Source organism: Necator americanus, chromosome I (assembly GCF_031761385.1).
Source record: "Necator americanus strain Aroian chromosome I, whole genome shotgun sequence".
Lineage (NCBI taxonomy): Eukaryota > Metazoa > Nematoda > Chromadorea > Rhabditida > Ancylostomatidae > Necator > Necator americanus.
In genome coordinates this window covers 33,428,499-33,446,036 of record NC_087371.1, presented here as the reverse complement: position 1 = coordinate 33,446,036, position 17,538 = coordinate 33,428,499, and the positions used below count along the sequence as shown (strand labels likewise).

Below are 17,538 nucleotides of genomic sequence, written 5' to 3'. Positions count from 1 at the left end.
ATATGGATCAGGGAGCCACTTTGCGACATTTTGTCAAGACGGTGATGAATCATAGCAGTGGTTTACTCTTAGTTTGGCTACCGATTCCGAGAAGTCGGAATGTCGGATGTGTCGAACTCTTTCTCAGCTTGGGAGACCCTGCCGGAGGACGAACCTCCGCTGTGCATCGCAGTTCGACGACCAGAGTCACCTCCACGCCACTGTGAGGCGGTAAACCGGTAAACCGTTGTGGAGGGATTTCCTTCATAAGCATAAAAAAATCCCGGATCTTTCTATGCCACAACTCTCAACGAATCGATGGCGATCGAGCCAGGGATTTTGATCTATACAAACAGCAATGGCAATGTCTTGCTCGAAGCTCAAATATAACAGGATAAAAATTTTGGCAGATACCGTGTACGTGCATCCCATCCTATGTGAGCATTTTGATTCAGATTTGACGCAAGAGATGAATGGCCAGAATGCTTCTCAATTGGTACCATCCGGGACCAGTCAAGTTGTGGTCAGAGGCTATTCTTATTATTTCGCAAGACTTAGCGCCATGCACAGTCGAAAGTAGTCCCATTTAGGTTCCTGCTGGGCTGTTTCTGCCGCCGAAGCAATGAGTGATCGTCTATGTATACAGTCTGGTGGCAGAATAAAGGTTCTTCTCTCATACTAGTTCTCTTTTCTCAGAAATTACTGTGAAATGCTTAACGTGAGCACATTTTAGGTAGAAATTTCCGAGACCGATATTCTTGCATGTTGCCCAAGGCCCCTGTGTGGACTTGGGTAAGATGAGACAATTCCGTCTATTAAAAAACATCAAAAAAATTTCCACTGCTTCTAATGACACCACGAGCTGTATTTAATCGTAAATAAATAACGATAAATAAAATAAAAAACGATGTCTGCTAGTGGTGCAAATTCTTAGATGTAACGGAGGTTGGTCTTTTGAATCGTGGAACTTTATGGTGACGCACGGAGTTTGCACTGGAGGGAAATACAGACAAAAGGTGATGTTTGGCAAGTTTTATTCACATATGAAGATTATTTATTTGAGCACACCCATAAGTGTAGCATAAATGAAAGCTGGAAAGAACAGAACCTACTAGAATTTCTGCGAAACTTTAACACCGAAGTTGGCCAATCCTGCACATCTCAGCGGCGAGTTCATAGGTCATCCTCTTATTAGAATAAGAAATCTTTACACGAGACCCTTTTGCTATGCTCAGAACGCAGAAATAGAACATTGGCTGTCAGAGTTAGTCAGAATGGGTGACCAACCTAACCACAAGAACGGGCGATTCCATCAGCGAATGTCCTGCGCGAATGTGTGGCAGCACCAAGCGAGAGGGCTCACAAACTCTTTGCTCTCCTTGAAATGTGAACCACCACTACGAGAGAATAAGGACTTAAAATAGTTAATTTAACATCATATGTGTTAAGGGTGTTTGTAAGCCATACCCTTTCCATCCATGTGGCTTCAAACCTAACCAGACATATTATGGCGATTGCCCAGGTCGACTTTGGGCAACACCAAAATGTACGGATTTTTGCAATCGCGGATATGTTAAACCATACGAAGAGGACAAATATTACGGTAGGTTGTGACCTATTATGATAAAATATAATATCACAGTGGTAAGCGAAATGAGATGAGAGTTTTTGCTTCTAACAAAGAGGTGGGAATATTTAGAATGGATTGATCTTTTTTCTAACTACCACGTCTAGGAGCTCACTCAGAAATTATTCCAGCCACCTCTGCATATGTCGTTGCAAATGATGAGAAGACTATTCGAAAGGAAATCATGAAGTACGGGCCTGTGCAAGCAGTCTTTTACACATACGAGGACTTCGGATTTTATGATGGTGGAATTTATGTTGTGAGATTTTCATCGTCACCGAAAAAATATTCTTTAAAAGTAATAGTAACTCAAAAAGTCAAAATTCTCCACGACACTGTTTATTTAAAGGCATCACCCCACGAATCTGAGGTGGTACGGATTTCAGGTGGAGTATTCGTATACGGGATGGGAGACTATGGAGAGGGGTTTGATTCCGTCCATTACTTCTTAATTGCCGTAAAAAACGGCCCGGAATATGCGGCGCCGCGCAAGGCTAGCGCGCTCCAGTCGAACTCCTTGTAGAAAATAGTGCGCCAGAACGCCTGAAGCCGTATTTTTTTTTACGGCAACTAGCCGTTTTTTACGGCAATTAGGAAGAAATGGACGGAATCACCCCCTGTCCATAGTCTCCCATCCCGTATACGAATAATCCACCTGAAATCTGCACCACCTCATATTGTGGGGTGATGCTTTTAATGTTAATGATATTGTTCTTGGCTCGTCATTTATATTATATTGGTATTTATATTTACATTGGTACGCAGAAAATAAGGGTTAGCTATCGGATCGTTAAATGAGTCGGACTTGACGGAATTCGTCGTTAATTCATCATTTAACAACAAAATAGCATTTCTTTACTTCTGTAAAATATTTATTCTAGCAAACAGCTGGCCAAGAAACGGGTGCACACGCAGTGAAAATCATTGGGTGGGGAGAGGAGAAAGGAGTAAAGTACTGGCTGATCGCTAATTCGTGGAACTTCGTCTGGGGAGAGAAAGGTCAATTTTCTTTTTCTTAATGGAAAAAATTTGACCATAATTCGTTCACAAAATCCATTTCAAGTAGGTAGAAAATGAAGACCACCATTTTTTCTGTTTTCAATCAATCGTCAGATTGATGTTTGCTGTTCAGGTTACTTCCGTATGATTCGAGGTATCAACAACTGCAGTATTGAGGAAATGGTCTACGGGGGCATGATGAAAATAGACTGAAAAGGACGATGCACACTGAATGCAATTGATTCCTTAAAATCAATAAATTAATCGACATTTTCTGAGCTGCCCTGCTGTCCCGCTTGGCTGCATCGATACTACACTAAAATTGAAAAATTGAACATGAAAAACAGTATACAGACAAAGATCCCTATGTTGAAGTATTATAATATATTGATTTACTACATAGTTCGCCTCTACTAAATTTCCTTAGTAAAGCGGTAAAATTGCAACGCCAATTATCGCTTCACTCAGGACTGTGAGGAAACAGCGACATAAGTGTTATCGAATAACAATTTGATCCATTCAGCAAGTGGTGCAAAGATAAACGTGGATTCAAGAAACAAATTCCAACGGATAGCATCAGTTCCACCCTGCTCTCAGACCTGGACTCCCTTTTTCATTCTCCCGAAATCCTGATTTATTCTCTCATTCTTATTTCCTCAAGTAAATGAACAACAGAACTTTTCGTAGAAAACAGCATCCCGCAGCGCTGGAAGTTTGTTTCCGCATTTTCCAAGCCGTTTTTTTACGGCGATTAGGAAGAAATGAGAGGGATCCCATCCGTTTCTGCAGTTTACGACCCCATATAGTCTTTGGCCATCGAAAATCCACACCAATCCAGATTCGTGTAGTGAGGCCCTTAATGTCGTTTTGACCTTATCATACGTAGACACGTATATTACTTGGAAACACGATAGCACGCAGCGATGGATTCATTTAGCTAAGGTGTAACTGGGAAGAACCAAATTTTGAGTTAATAGCACTAAAAATTGAGAGAAAAATTCATGACGTACTAACTTGAGTTTGTGTTATCTGTGTCTATCTGCAGGTCAAGCGCATATCCGTGAAATGTCCACGATCCAAATTTTAAATAACAAATTTGATCATCGAAGGGAAATCTGAAAACGTAACGCGGATCTCAATTTTAACAACGTTACACCAAGGTACAGCTATCGAACCATGTCACATCCAATTTGCAGACAAACTTCAGGACACCGGGCGGTATCCAATTAACATCGCCGGTCGAATAAACCAATAGGTTACTTTAAAAAGTCGAGTCAAAATCCTCTGCAGCACTGAAATTTCTTATAATTCCATAATCTGGGCAGCTCTATCAGCACATGGGCCTCGCTACCTGTTGTAAAGCAGAATGTCTGGCCTCCAAATGTGATCAGCTGAGCCAGGAAATCGAATATCTTGGATTCCTTCGTATTTGGTTGGGTCCCAAATAAGATTGTAATCTTGCCATGTCTAAAGAACTTTTTGATTAGAATGCAAGTTGGAGGAATGATTCGAATGAAAAAATTCCTAAAGATTGTAAAGAAATTAATCGAAATTCAACGAAACGAAAGGAATCGAAAAAAGAATAAAAATTTCAAAAATGAATCAGGAATGTATACGAAAGATGAACGTACATAGCTGAGCCAAGCATTTACGGAAACCAGTTGGTTCTTCTCGTCAACGTCCAGAATTTGCTGTAGAAACATTTTAATCTTTACTACCAGAGGCTGAGAAGAATTCGCCACAGGGTGTTCCAGAGGGCTGTACCCTAAATTCTAGTTATAGAGAGAACGTCAGAAAAAAATCTATCCCAGAAGTTAGTACAAAAAAGTGCAAAACTACGCATGACAATAACATTTTCGCATATTCTGGTACGAGGCGGGTGTAGCACAGTCCGTAAGAGGTCATAAATACATCCCCAAAATAAAAAATATATTACATTTATAAATTCAGAGGATTATAATTATATGAAAGATCTTTCATTACTTATGTATACACGAGAAGAGACATTTATAACAGAAGTTTTAATATCACTATAGAAATGTTGATCTGTATGCGTAGCTCAGGCGGTAAGAGGTTCAGCAGCCACAGCACGATCGATCGGTGATTCGAAACCGCCCTATTGCCAACCAAGCTTTTCAGCTCCTCGAGGTCGATAAATTGGCACCTGACTTGCCTGGGAGGATAAAAACATCGGTTGATGTTTTTGATCCATGATAAATAAACATATAACAATATAAATAAAACAAACATGAATATAATACATCGGCTAGCCCCTAGAAGTCATTGTGTAGGCTATTTACGTGTTCGTAAACCTCAAACGATTCTGCATTGAAGCGAACGCGTCGGTGCATCCCAAGCGGAATGACTAACACCAGACACTTTACCATTTATCCTTTAAAATGGGAGTCGTGAGTGAAGACAAAAGCTTTAACACCAAATTTTTGAGGGGTAATAGACCTGATTTTCAGGGAACCAAAACAAAAATCAGCTCGTTTTTGAAAACCTTCAATCACGGAGAATTGGTTTGTAACAAAGAAAAAAGAAAAAAAAAACAGGAAGAAAACAAGCATCAGCCGCCATTTTTGAATTGAAAGTTCGTGCCTGCTCTATTCAAAATCCAGAACATACTCAAAACAGTACTACCGTTCTTTTTTTTTCGGAAACAGCAGAATATTACGAATGATTCTCTGATGCTCTACATATATTTTCAATTTCTTCACATAAATCATTGCGGGTCAATTAGGGTGTGCGAAACTAACAAAAAAGAACAATTGTTTATTTTCCGCAGACATCGACACACAGCCCGATGAATTCTGGCCAAAAGAAAAAATCAATGCCAGGAAACGAAAAGAACACTAGAGAAATGAAAAAAATAGAAAAAAATAAATCAATAAAGATAGATAGATTAGATAGATAGATTTTTTTTGTTAGCAAGAATTTCTAACAAAAAAAATCGTGATGGTTTCAAGGAGATTAGAAATTTTTGAAACTGAACGCTCTGAATTACAGAAGATGCCTCTAGGATTTCGTAGTAGAACGTTGCTGTACGAGATGGATACTAGGAATTATCGAGGAATCTCTTTGCTGTGTGTTATGTACAAGGTACTGGAGCGCATCATCCTGGACCGACTCATTAAACATCGCGAAGAAACAATGCGCGAAGAGCAAGCTGGCTTTCGCCCTGACCGATCTACGATTGACCAGGTGTTCATGGTCAGGAGAGTGATCGAAATCTGGCAGCTGTATTCGAAACCAATGCAATTACGTTTTTGGACTTTGAAGCCGCGTTCGACTCTTTTCATCGAGGCCCTCTTCTCAAGAAGGTTCGTTCGCTTGCTTGATGACATGAGTCAGCGAACAACTGCTGCAGCTCGAACACCAGCCGGATGTACAACACCGTTTGAAGTGGTAACTGGAGGGGGCAGTGCCAGGACAAGGTGCAGTGCCAGGACCCTTCCTGTCCAATTTCCCTATAGACATTATGTGAAGAACAGCAGTGTCCTGCCGACACCGTCATAGCACCGACAGGACCCCCCTTGACCGATCTCGAGTACGCTGACGATGTTGTTATATTCGCGGAAAGCAGTACGAAACTTCAACATGTCGTCAACCTTGCATCGAAGCTGGCTGCATCCTATGGACTACGTCTACGCCCTGATAAACGCAAGCAGGTGTGTATCTCTTCGAGACTTCGAACGGGAATCAAAGTGAACAACCGATAGAACTCGTCGATGAGTTCTGTTACCTGTTCTGTGCGCTGAAGAACAACGGCAACTACGAGAAAGATATTCAGCAAAGATGCGCCAAGGTCATTTCTGCATTCAACTCCTTAACGAAATGCCTGTGGTCGGCCCCCATCACCAACGAAGTCAAGCTGCGAGTCTACCTATCCGCAATTCGCCCCATTATGATGTACGGATCGGAGACTTGGGCAGCACTATCAACGGTTACGGAGGGGCTTGAATGCAAGGAACGAAAGCTGCTTAGACGGCCATTTGGCTACTTTTGGCCTAGGACCCTTTTACGCAGAAATTGATGTGATATACCGGCGGATGACACGTGGAAGATACCAACATCTTGCACCACCATAAAAGTGGCTGAAGTAAATCGTTTTCGCTTCTTTGGTCATATATTGAGGAGACCTGCAGATCGCCTTGTTCAACGAGTTCTGAGGAGTCTGTCGGGTTCGAGCTGGAAGAAGCCTCCTGCCCGAAAACGGAAGTTCTGGACTAAGTTGGTGAAAGAGGACTTGAGGACACTTGGCGTGGATAGGCAGTTCAGGCAAGACGTAAGGTTTCGTAGAATATGGAATAACGACGAATGGATTGATTCTGTGCAAGCTCTCGCAGAAGATCGAGAAGGTTGGGCAGAGCTGCGTTCAAGGACAGCACACTTCGGCGAAGATGCCGGTAATCGCGTCAGACGATGACATCGCCCGCCGATTAAGTCAAGAAAGTTAACGATTTTAATTATATGTCGGTTTGGATTCTGTGGTTCTCTCTGAATCAATCAGCTTTGCAATGTCGTTGTCACCCCATTATGATCAGGAAAACTGAAAAATAATCTAGAAGTGCTCTAGAGTTTTTTTTTTTTACCTATTTTGCAGTTATAAGTGCACTCGATCGGAGGTTCGAATCCGCCCTAGTGCTCACCAAGCCTTTCATCCCCCCGAGGTCGATAAATTGGTACCAGACTTGTCTGGGAGGATAAAACACATTGACTTGATCATCAGCTGGCACCCGCAAATCATTGTAAAGGCCAACACGCGTTCCAAAACCTCAACGATTAGGAATTCCAGTAAAAAAACGCGTTCGCGCATCCCATGTGGATTGATACGCCAGTGACTTTATCCTTTTATCCTTTAAGTGCACTCAGTAAGCGTCAGGGTGTCTTTATAATCAGCAATTTGCCATAATACGGCATTAGGTTATCAACAGTGCTCTTCAGGATCAGTCACATGCAGATCGGCGGACTTGAGAGATTTGGATTAAAACAAAAACCAATGTTCACTAAATGTATCTCCTTTTTTTGTAAAGAAAAAGCAAAATAATTTGTTCTAACGTCTGACTCCTCACTGCTGTGTAAGAGTTTGGATAAGCCACAAACTGATATGCTCAGTGAATATGCAAGCAGTTCTGAATACCGTAATCTCTAGGGTTGAGGAGTCTGAGGGGAGCAGCCGCTAAGAGAATGACTTTAAAAGGATCCGACGCCTAAAAGCAATAACATTAAGACGTTAGTTGTTAATAAAGAGATGATAAGGATCAATAGCAATCCTGGCTACAACAGCTGAAGCAAATCAGATAAAGCTACGTACCTCGAAGATTTAAGGACAGTCGAATATTTGCTGAATACTGTGCTGAGCTAGACTTACCTATTCTACTAATGAAGTTTCCATAAAATTTTCTTGAAAAAAAAGACCAACAAGCCCAAGCAGGTGTTCTCTTCAATTTTTCTGAATAAGCCGGACTTGTCGATAACTTAACCAAGACTAAAAAAAATTATAGCAATTTCGTGCAACTGAATTATAGCTATGCGACACCAGAGTTTTGTTAATGACCGTCTGTTTCAATCTAGTTAACAAAAATAGACACTAGAAATTAGAAGCTTTTAGTTGTTGGCCGATCCAGCAGTCTAATAGGAATTTACTGAATTTCAACGAACGATTTCGAAAAACATTCCATCATTGAAGATAGAGTCACGGAAGACGGATACACTCGAAAACAGATTATATTCTATTCAAAGGATTATTCTTATTTCTTGTAACTAGCTAAAAGCCACAATTTCCTGCAATCAATCGCATTTCCCCCTTATGTTTTTTTTTCCTCCAACAATGTGTCTTACGTTATCTACTGGATGCCTCTATGACAATTTCATTAGCTCATGATAAGGGCGAATATGTCATTGGAAATAAGCGTCTTAAAGTGAAATAACTATGGTTCTTGTTTTGTTATCTGCAAGTAGGAACTTCACATTCTAGGCTCACATCCATCTTATTGTTTTGCTACGAGTGATTTGCTGTTGTCCAGGGAAAGTTAAGAATCTTTTACCAAAGCACTTTTTTGATCTACAGGTAATTTTTATGGTGAAACTGATTGATTTATTGTGAAATGATAATAAACACAACTCATACGTTTCTGAAAGGTCTCAGTTACTTTCTCGAGTTATACCTTAAGGAGAAAAGATCTCTCTATTGCAGATGCTTCTCTTCCTAACCCTATTCGTTGCTATTTTAGCAGCTGATGAAAAAATCGTCGGTAAGTTCAATTTTTTACCAGCTCACTAAACACACTTCATTTGAACCCTAATTTCTCGCAGAAGATGCGGTTAGAGAGGAATCCAAAGCACTGACTGGTCATGCACTTGCTGAATACGTGCGAACACATCAATCGTTGTTCGAAGTGGGTACTTCTAATATAAAAACCTCAAGATTCTTTAATTTCTGAAAAAATCACGAAAATTTAAAGGCAACGTTCAGGTAGAAGAATCAGAAGAGGTCAATGTTCGCATGAAATATTTGTTGCCGAAACATTTCATGGTTAAACCCAAGGAAGAGGATCGAACCAAAATACAACTCGATAAAGAACCTCCGGAGAAGTTATTTCCATAGAATTTTTTGAAAGATAGTTTAAATTTTATAAAATATATGGCCAGAGGCTGTGCCGTTGGAAACGATAGGATATTGTGAATTTTATTCGTGCAGCTCCCTCTGAGTTTGGAATGTGAAAAAAAATTAAAATATTTTTTCTCTTAGATTTTACCTGGACAATGTCCGAAAATTCCCTACTGCGCAAACAGGACTTGGGAGTGACATAATATAGTCTTATATATGAAGGTGTAATGAAACTCCATTGCTCTTCGGGAACACTAATTGAAATTTTATCTCAGAACACGATGCAGGCACACTGCGACCTGGGGCTGAATTTCCCTCTGCGGATTAAAAGAGATCTCCCCCGTGCAAAATCTGGTGAAATATTGTCGAAATGTGATCAGATGACGAAATTTTGAATGAAGAATTTACAGCATTGCCATAACCGTCACCCGTATTATACATTTTTATATTCTTATTTTATAGTGTTTTATAGTGTAAACATTATGTAATGTTGGTAGTTTTAACTCGGACACGAACTCGGAATGATTGCAAACTAACATTTTCCAACAAAATTCAGTTATATTAAGAAAATGTCACAGTATATCTTTTAAATAACATGGTAGTGTCATGAAAAACAAATGTACGAGAATCCGAAAAAGTTTAAGGATTTAAATACATTGGTTCTGATTCTAAACTTATAATGTGCTATGAGGGTAATAACGAAAATCACCACAAATAACTGAGAAATTCAGATTCGATGCTCGTGATGCTTGGCCCTACTGTAGAGAAATAATTGGCCACGTTCGTGATCAGTCACGTTGCGGTAGTTTTTTTTTCCAACAGTTTTCACTAGTGCGGACAGACAAGTCATAGTTCCAGGATCATGCTGGGCTGTCTCGGCTGCATCAGTCATATCAGATCGACTTTGTGTTCAATCTAACGGAAAAATAAAGGTTTTCAGCAACTATATTATCATTTTCAAAACTGTGTATCCTTTGAGAGGCACTTACTTAGCGTTTTCATACTTCTTATCATAGTTTTCACCTACTGCGTCGCCGCACTAATGTCGTCGCGCCCGCCTGCAACGCGGTCTGCGTGGCGTGCATTGCATTTGGTCTTTGATAGAGAAGGTGAAACTCTATCGGATGACCAGGATTTAAACTCGTAATATGGAGACGAACGGAGTGAAAACCATACTGAGAGGGTGTGATTCGCATAAATACAATTAACACTTTTGTTTAGCTTCACGTGTCCGATACGGATATTCTAGCATGCTGTGGAGAATTTTGTGGCGCCGGGTATGACTATTTTCACAAATTCAGCGTGAACAACTTTGACCCAAATCTACAAAATTTAATTTTGTATTTTACAGGTGTTCCGGAGGATGGCCATTCCAAGCATGGAAATGGGTTGGGAAATATGGTGTGTGCACGGGTGGAGATTATAGAGCTAAGGTGAGAAGATGTGTAGATCGAATGGATTCGGAAACCTTGAAGGAAATAGGAATTTTGTAATGTGTTTTAAGGGTGTATGTAAACCCTATTCGTTTCATCCATGTGGTAATCATAAAAATCAAGTATATTATGGTGTATGTCCGAAAGGAAGTTGGCCAACACCGAGATGCGAAAAGTTCTGTCAACGTGGATATATCAAACCGTACAAAAAGGACAAATTTTACGGTAGGAAAACCGTTAAGATAATAAATTAAATTCTAAAGAGCAAGATTAAGTAGGAATCTTCAATTCGCATCACATCATACATAGGCTGATTCTCCTTTGTAAAAACTTCTACGCAGCCGCACTTATTGTGTTGAACTCGAACTCGAGGGGACCTCTAACGCACATCCCAATTTCTGCTACAGTGAAGTGAGAAGAGAAAAGAAAATAGAGTCGGCGCCAACATTTTTCATTCGGACGGCCGCGATGCGAATTTGATTGCTGCACTTCGAAAAGAGAGGAGGTTTTTGTGAAGCGTAGAATGATTGTTGGGACCCGTCCCGTTCGCCCGGTTGAAAAACTTGGCGTCGACTATGCCGGACAAAAAGAGAGACTCCTATGACTCCTATTCAGTAAATGATTATATAAAGAATATGACATATGTTATGTTCCTATTCAGTAAATGATTATATAAAGAATATGACATATGTTATGTTATATTCTTTATATAATCATTTACTGAATAGGAGTCATAGGAGTCTCTATATGTTACCAAAGTAATAGCTTTGCAATTTTTTTTCTCCATTAAAATGTCACTAATTCAGCTAAAAAATCATATTGGCTGCCGAACAACGAGAAGGAAATTCGCTTGGATATCATGAAAAATGGGCCAGTTCAAGCTGCTTTCGATGTCTATGAAGATTTCAAACTATACAAGAGAGGAATCTACAAGGTTATAAGAATCACTCTTTGTCTACTCTCTTCGAACCTATCTACTTGCAGTTAAGCCAATAGTGATTAATAACGCAAAATAACTTAATAACGAAACAAAATATCAAAATGGAATCTTCTGCATGTTCTAACATTTCTGATTAATGCATAGCTACCTGCTAATTATTTCCTACAAAGATTCCATATTCTATTGACTAATTCTCCTTGAAAATAACATTCTGTATGTCTTTCAGCACAAAGAAGGTATACAAACCGGTGGTCATGCAGTCAAGATTATCGGTTGGGGAAAAGATAATGGAACAGATTATTGGCTGATTGCGAATTCTTGGAGCAAGGACTGGGGAGAATCCGGTGAGTAGGAAATGAACTAAATTGAAACATTCAAAACGTAGATAATTGTGTAACTGAAGGAAAATAGTATTACGCACAATTTTGTGAATGTTCTTGAGTTTCATAAGTGGCTTTTCTCCGATTAATAAGTTTGATGTTGCGGTTTTAGCCTGCTATTTTTAGGATTCTTCCGAATGGTCCGCGGTGAGAACAACTGCGAAATCGAAGATATGATCACTGCCGGAATTATGATGGTATAGAAAAAACACGAAACCGTGGGGAATGGTTTTTTTGTCCTGCTAATTCTGTTTCCACCGCGAATAAACTCTGTCATAAGTGCGAGAAATGTTTCTGGTAGTCAGATCGGCTCATTCATAGCTGACGTGATTCGAAACATTCTAATTTATTATGTGTGTACATTCAAAATATATAAGGACACGAAAAAAGAAAAAAAAACGAATTAAACAAGGAGTTTGATGTTCGGATCAGATCAGATCAGATGTCGGATCAACGAGTCGTTTCTGCTTTTGAAAGATAGAAAAAGTGCAGAAATGTGATTGGAGTAATTTTAATTTGATCAAAATATTTGGAAGTGCGAAAGTTCGACCTTCCTTGAATCTTGGCGTAGAGGTTGCAACTTTCCGATGGTCAAATTTAAGCAACAGCCAAAATCGTTAACAAACTTTGTTACGGCTAACGTTTCGGCGTTGCCTTCGTCTGAGCCTGGAAAGTAAGAACGTTTGTAATATATCCTCTCAATTGCCTCATATAGAACAAATAATCATTCCTATGATGGTACATCCAAAATCGAAACCAAAAGAGCTGAAGCAACTCCCCTCGGAGCTCACCGCAGACATTGTCATGAAAATGCTCCTTTCTGCATAGCTGCCACGATCCTATCGTACGAACCCGAAAATGTAGCTCGCAGAACTTTGGTGGCGTTTTGGATAAACGCTAAAAGTCCAAAAAATAAAAAGAAAGGAAGAATGCATAGCCGTGACCAACGAGCTGGCTCTGTATCGAGACCTTTGCGGGATTTGATCTACGGGGTCATATGCGGGTCGCGCCCTAATTAGTACTAGCGGAGCGATTGCACCACGCGAATATTACGACAACGCGGCTGCTGAGGTAGGCACAACGATTTGGGCTTTTTTGGTTTTGTTTCCGGGTGTAATATCTTAGCGGATGATGACTTGTTCTAGATGAGGCATTTGAGAGGATATATTGCAAATGTTTTTACTTTCCAGGCTCTCGCGACAACGCCGAAACGTTACCATTTAATAAAGTTTGTAGACAATCTTGGCTGTTGCTTAAATTTGACTATCGAGAAGTTAAAATATTTGGTTTTTAAACACGCTGTTATTGTAATACGAATGTGGTTGGCTCAGCTTTTTTGAAGATGTTGAACGAAAATGTAGAAATTACGCTTGTTTATGAGTAAAATAAAATATTGAATATATATGACCGGAATGCAGAAATATTCGTAGTAGAAAATACACGCATTAAAGAGTTCTGACGATTAACTTTAAACATCCGAAGATTCTTCGAGACATCCAGGCGACTGCTCATGACTTCGAAACTCAACTGTCACGACAACAATATGGGCCTCAAATTTGTACAAAGACAAAATATATCTGCCGGAATCAAAAAAAAAGAGTGGATCCAGAGACTTCTCACATATTTTCAATGAATTTCTGATATGATATGTCTCATAATGTTAGGCTGAGTTAGCGAAGTTAGTTAGTTTTTTTTGGTACCGTTTTCTTTCTTCTTGCACAATCTGTGATACTGCATACTTACTGCTGACGAAATTAGTACAGGAAAGTGTCGTTTCCTCAGCCAAGATGTTCATTTTCCTACCTTTGCACGTACGTAACAAGTGCACGCCTATTCTTTCTCATCAAAAATCATCTGATGACATTTCAATAGATAAAACATGACTATTCGCTACATTTCCAGCGCAAAAAAACAACGCTGACTCCGGCTGATAAACCTGCAAAAAAGTTAAAAAGTTTAGAATATTAGATAAAATGGTTGTTTTTTCAAAACCAGGTGGATTCATCAACAATGGGGACTGTTATTTTTGTCCGGAAAAAAATGCAGATGTCAAGTGATGGGAACGCTCAAGAGATGTGAAATGGGTGGGGACGGTGGCGTGGGCGGAGCGTTCAGAAAGACGTAGCACAAGAGGAGCAATCAGGCTACTGTAGCGATTACGACGGTGTAAGGAGACGAGCGGTGCAATTAACGACTATCATTAGCCGGACTTCAGACTTTGTCCGCTTGGCCCGCCTTCACCGATCAATGAAAATTAAAAGTAGAGGCATTTTCCGTGGAATTAGATTGGTGTCTTTCTAACAACACTTTCTTCTCTTTTGTATAAAATCAAGATTTCATAGTTTTCTTTCTAAATCAGACATCATCAATAAAACATTTGGAGATCAATCAAACTTCAAATGTTTCATTTTTTCAAGGCTTCAAACACACCTCCGATACCAGTATAATATAGACACAATTTGAAAATATTACTCGAATTGTAGATTTTCTTCCTGTTTTCCTCAACAGCTATCACAGAGTGATGTTTAACATAAAATGACATGAACGATATCACCGTACTGATAAAGATAACGTTTCTCGCCAGATTATGTAAACAGCTGGCTGCTGTTTAAGAGCCGATTTCACTCGTGTTTCAATTTCTGAAGAAGGAAAGTGCCCAAGCTGAGGCAAACGTGCAGCGAAACGGACGCACAGAGAGGTCATAGAGGTGAAAAGCAACGCGCGCAGTGGGCAGGGCTATTAAACGGTTGCAACGTCTCATTCACCTTCTGCTACATTCACATGGAGTTATTTCGCACCAATTCGATGTCGGTGGACCCGTCGCAAACCATTCTATAGCTCTCTGGAGTCGGCGCACCAATATGACGCTGGTGGACCTGTCGACCCCCTCTTTTTGGAATTCCGAGACACACACACACCACAACAAACACACGTGACAGAGCAATCCCTTTATTATATACCACGCCCTTTATTACATTACATCACGGCTAAAGCAGAGCTTCAGACTTTTTTGTGTTCTTTTCTCTCACCTTCACTGATCAACTAATAATAATTAATCAGAAATTAATGGCAACAAAATTTTCTGTAAAATCAGCATTTTCAAATAAAGGCGAGAGAATCCCATCGCCTCAGTTCTAGACTTCGAGAATATTCAAACTTCAGCTCAAACACTCCTTCGACACCAATGTAATATAGTAACATAATTTGAAAGTTCTAATGGAAATATGGATTCTCTCCCATTTTTCAATAACAGGTCATCTCACAACAGATACCCAGCAGTGGCAGGATAGCCACGTGATCCTAACGTGCGGTTATCTCTTCCAACGACGGCTATAAGGCCCAACAGTAAACTTAGGGGTTAGTTAATTGGGCAGATAGAGCGTCTACATCGTCGTCCGTCATCTACAAGCTCTTTACAAGAGTAATCCTTAATAGGATTGAAAAAGTCTTGGATGAAGGACAGCCATGCGAGCAAGCAGGGTTTCGAAAAGGATTCAGCACGATTGACCACATTCACACTGTTTCGAAACTCATCGAGATATCACGAGAGTACAAGATGCCGCTCTGTCTCACCTTCATCGACTTAAAGAAGGCTTTCGACTCGGTTGAGACGGAAGCGGTCGTGGAAGCCTTGGACAACCAAGGCGTCCCTACTCAATATATAAAGGTACTTCGAGAGTTGTACAGTAACTTCACGACCGGAATTTCGCCATTCTACAAGAACATCATCATTGACGTGAAGAGGGGGGTCCGACAGGGTGATACAATTTCACCCAAAATATTCACAGCCACCCTCGAGAACGCAATGCGAAAGTTGGAATGGGACGACATGGGAGTGAAGGTTGATGGTCGGCAGCAACACCATTTGCGCTTTGCTGATGACATCGTACTGGTAACACCTAGCATCAGCCAAGCGGAACGAATGCTGACCGAATTCGACGAAACATGTGGATGCATCGGTCTTCAGCTGAATCTACAGAAGACGATGTTCATGCGGAACGGATGGGTCTCGGATGCCCCATTCACGCTCAACGGAACGAACATATCCGAGTGCACCAGCTACGTTTATCTGGGTCGGGAACTGAATATGATGAACGACCTGACCCCCGAGCTGGGCAGGAGGAGACGAGCGGCTTGGGGAGCGTACAAGAGCATCGAGGATGTAGTGAAGAAGACCAGGAACACCCGGCTCCGTGCTCACCTCTTCAACACCACCGTACTTCCTGCTTTGACCTATGCTTCGGAAACCTGGGCATTTCGCAAGCAGGAAGAAAACGCGGTGAGCGTCATTGAACGCGCAATTGAGAGAGTGATGCTAGGAGTATCCCGTTTCACGCAAGTGAGGGACGGGATTCGAAGTTCTCTCCTACGTCAGCGATCGAAGATTAGAGACGCCGCCGCGTTTGCCAAGGAAAGTAAAATAAGGTGGGCCGGACACGTGATGCGCTTTAATGACAACCGTTGGACCAGAGCCGTGAGTGACTGGGTTCCCCGCGATATTAAGCGCACTACAGGAAGACCGCCGACCCGATGGTCAGATTTCTTCACGAAGTCCTTGAAAGAAAAATATGATGCTCTTCGTGTCCCACGCGAAAGGAGGAACCACTGGGCTACTCTGGCACGCGATCGGGACAAATGGAAGAATTACTGGCGCCCGCTCGACCAGTTCGAAGATCAACGGGAGTCAAGGTGATCAAGGTGATCAAGGAGGGCAGCACGTCCATAACTGTGGATCGCCGCGTAAGTCCAACCAGAAATACCAAGACCTCACCTGCACAGCCAACGTGGTGGTTCCTACCACCCCCGGGCTCCGGCGTACTCGGGCCACCGTGGTCCTCGTGGCGGGAATCGACTTGATCAAGTACTCCAGGGCAGAATATCCACGATTGTGAACCGACGGGTAAATGCAATCAAAAATACCGGGACCTCTCCTACACAGCCGCCATATGATGTGACGCCAGGGTGATCCATATGACTTCTTATCTTAATCTTATTTTCCCACTTCGGATCACGGGGCGGGTGTTGTGTAGCGGTTAGAGGTTCCTCTGCCCCCATTATTGACATAGGGTTCGAGTCCACCCTTGTGCTCTCTATGCCTTTCATCCCTTCGTGGTCTATAAATTATTTCCAGACTTGTCTGGGAGGACAAAAACACTGACTTCACACATCGGCTTGCTCCCGCAAGTCATTGCATACTCCATTTATGCGATCGTGAACCTCATGCGATTCTGTATCGAAGTGAACATGGTGGAGCTTCACAAGCGGATTGATTAACGTCAGACACTTTTTCCTTTTATACTTTATTGTGACCACGACGGTTCCCATGATGGCATTTCTCTGGGTTGCTTATATTCGGTATCGTTTGGACATAACTTGTTACTAACTATGTTTTCGATTTTAGGATGGTTGAGGCACACTACAACTTTAATGTGGACATTAGATGTGAGTAGCTTAGGCTGCTCGCAGATTTCATGGACGACCGGGCGCGCAGTGGCTCTGTGGTTATGGTGGTTATTGACTATTGACAGCAATTCGCTCAATAACCATCAAAACCGCAGGGCCGCCCA

General features: G+C 41.2%; 3 protein-coding genes across 4 annotated transcripts; 2 read left to right on the top strand and 1 right to left on the bottom strand.

Annotated features, from left to right (window-relative positions):
• Positions 1-99: 99 nt before the first annotated feature.
• Positions 100-2,818, top strand: RB195_007661 (uncharacterized protein; the record flags this gene model as incomplete). Its single annotated transcript, XM_064181411.1, has 9 exons — positions 100-218; positions 435-502; positions 570-643; positions 713-771; positions 914-995; positions 1,429-1,582; positions 1,738-1,865; positions 2,488-2,605; positions 2,739-2,818. The coding sequence occupies 9 exons, from the start codon at positions 100-102 to the stop codon at positions 2,816-2,818; spliced, it is 882 nt and encodes a 293-aa protein (XP_064038201.1).
• Positions 2,819-3,866: 1,048 nt separating this feature from the next.
• Positions 3,867-4,308, bottom strand: RB195_007660 (uncharacterized protein; the record flags this gene model as incomplete). Its single annotated transcript, XM_064181409.1, has 3 exons — positions 3,867-3,897; positions 3,957-4,072; positions 4,237-4,308. 3 exons carry the CDS (start codon positions 4,306-4,308, stop codon positions 3,867-3,869), a joined length of 219 nt encoding a protein of 72 aa, XP_064038200.1.
• Positions 4,309-5,004: 696 nt separating this feature from the next.
• RB195_007659 (uncharacterized protein) lies at positions 5,005-17,381 on the top strand (the record flags this gene model as incomplete). Of its 2 annotated transcripts, XM_064181407.1 has the most annotated exons (14): positions 5,618-6,013; positions 6,082-6,276; positions 8,586-8,678; positions 8,805-8,862; positions 8,924-9,006; positions 10,440-10,495; positions 10,570-10,651; positions 10,723-10,876; positions 11,458-11,585; positions 11,818-11,935; positions 12,098-12,168; positions 12,574-12,644; positions 15,407-16,660; positions 17,103-17,241. In XM_064181407.1, the coding sequence occupies 14 exons, from the start codon at positions 5,618-5,620 to the stop codon at positions 17,239-17,241; spliced, it is 2,898 nt and encodes a 965-aa protein (XP_064038199.1). The 2 variants fall into 2 exon arrangements, with proteins under 2 accessions (XP_064038198.1, XP_064038199.1); XM_064181408.1 differs by lacking the exons at positions 5,618-6,013; positions 8,586-8,678; positions 8,805-8,862; ... (8 more) ...; positions 15,407-16,660; positions 17,103-17,241 and adding exons at positions 5,005-5,013; positions 9,084-9,202; positions 12,997-13,042; positions 17,373-17,381.
• Positions 17,382-17,538: the final 157 nt, after the last annotated feature.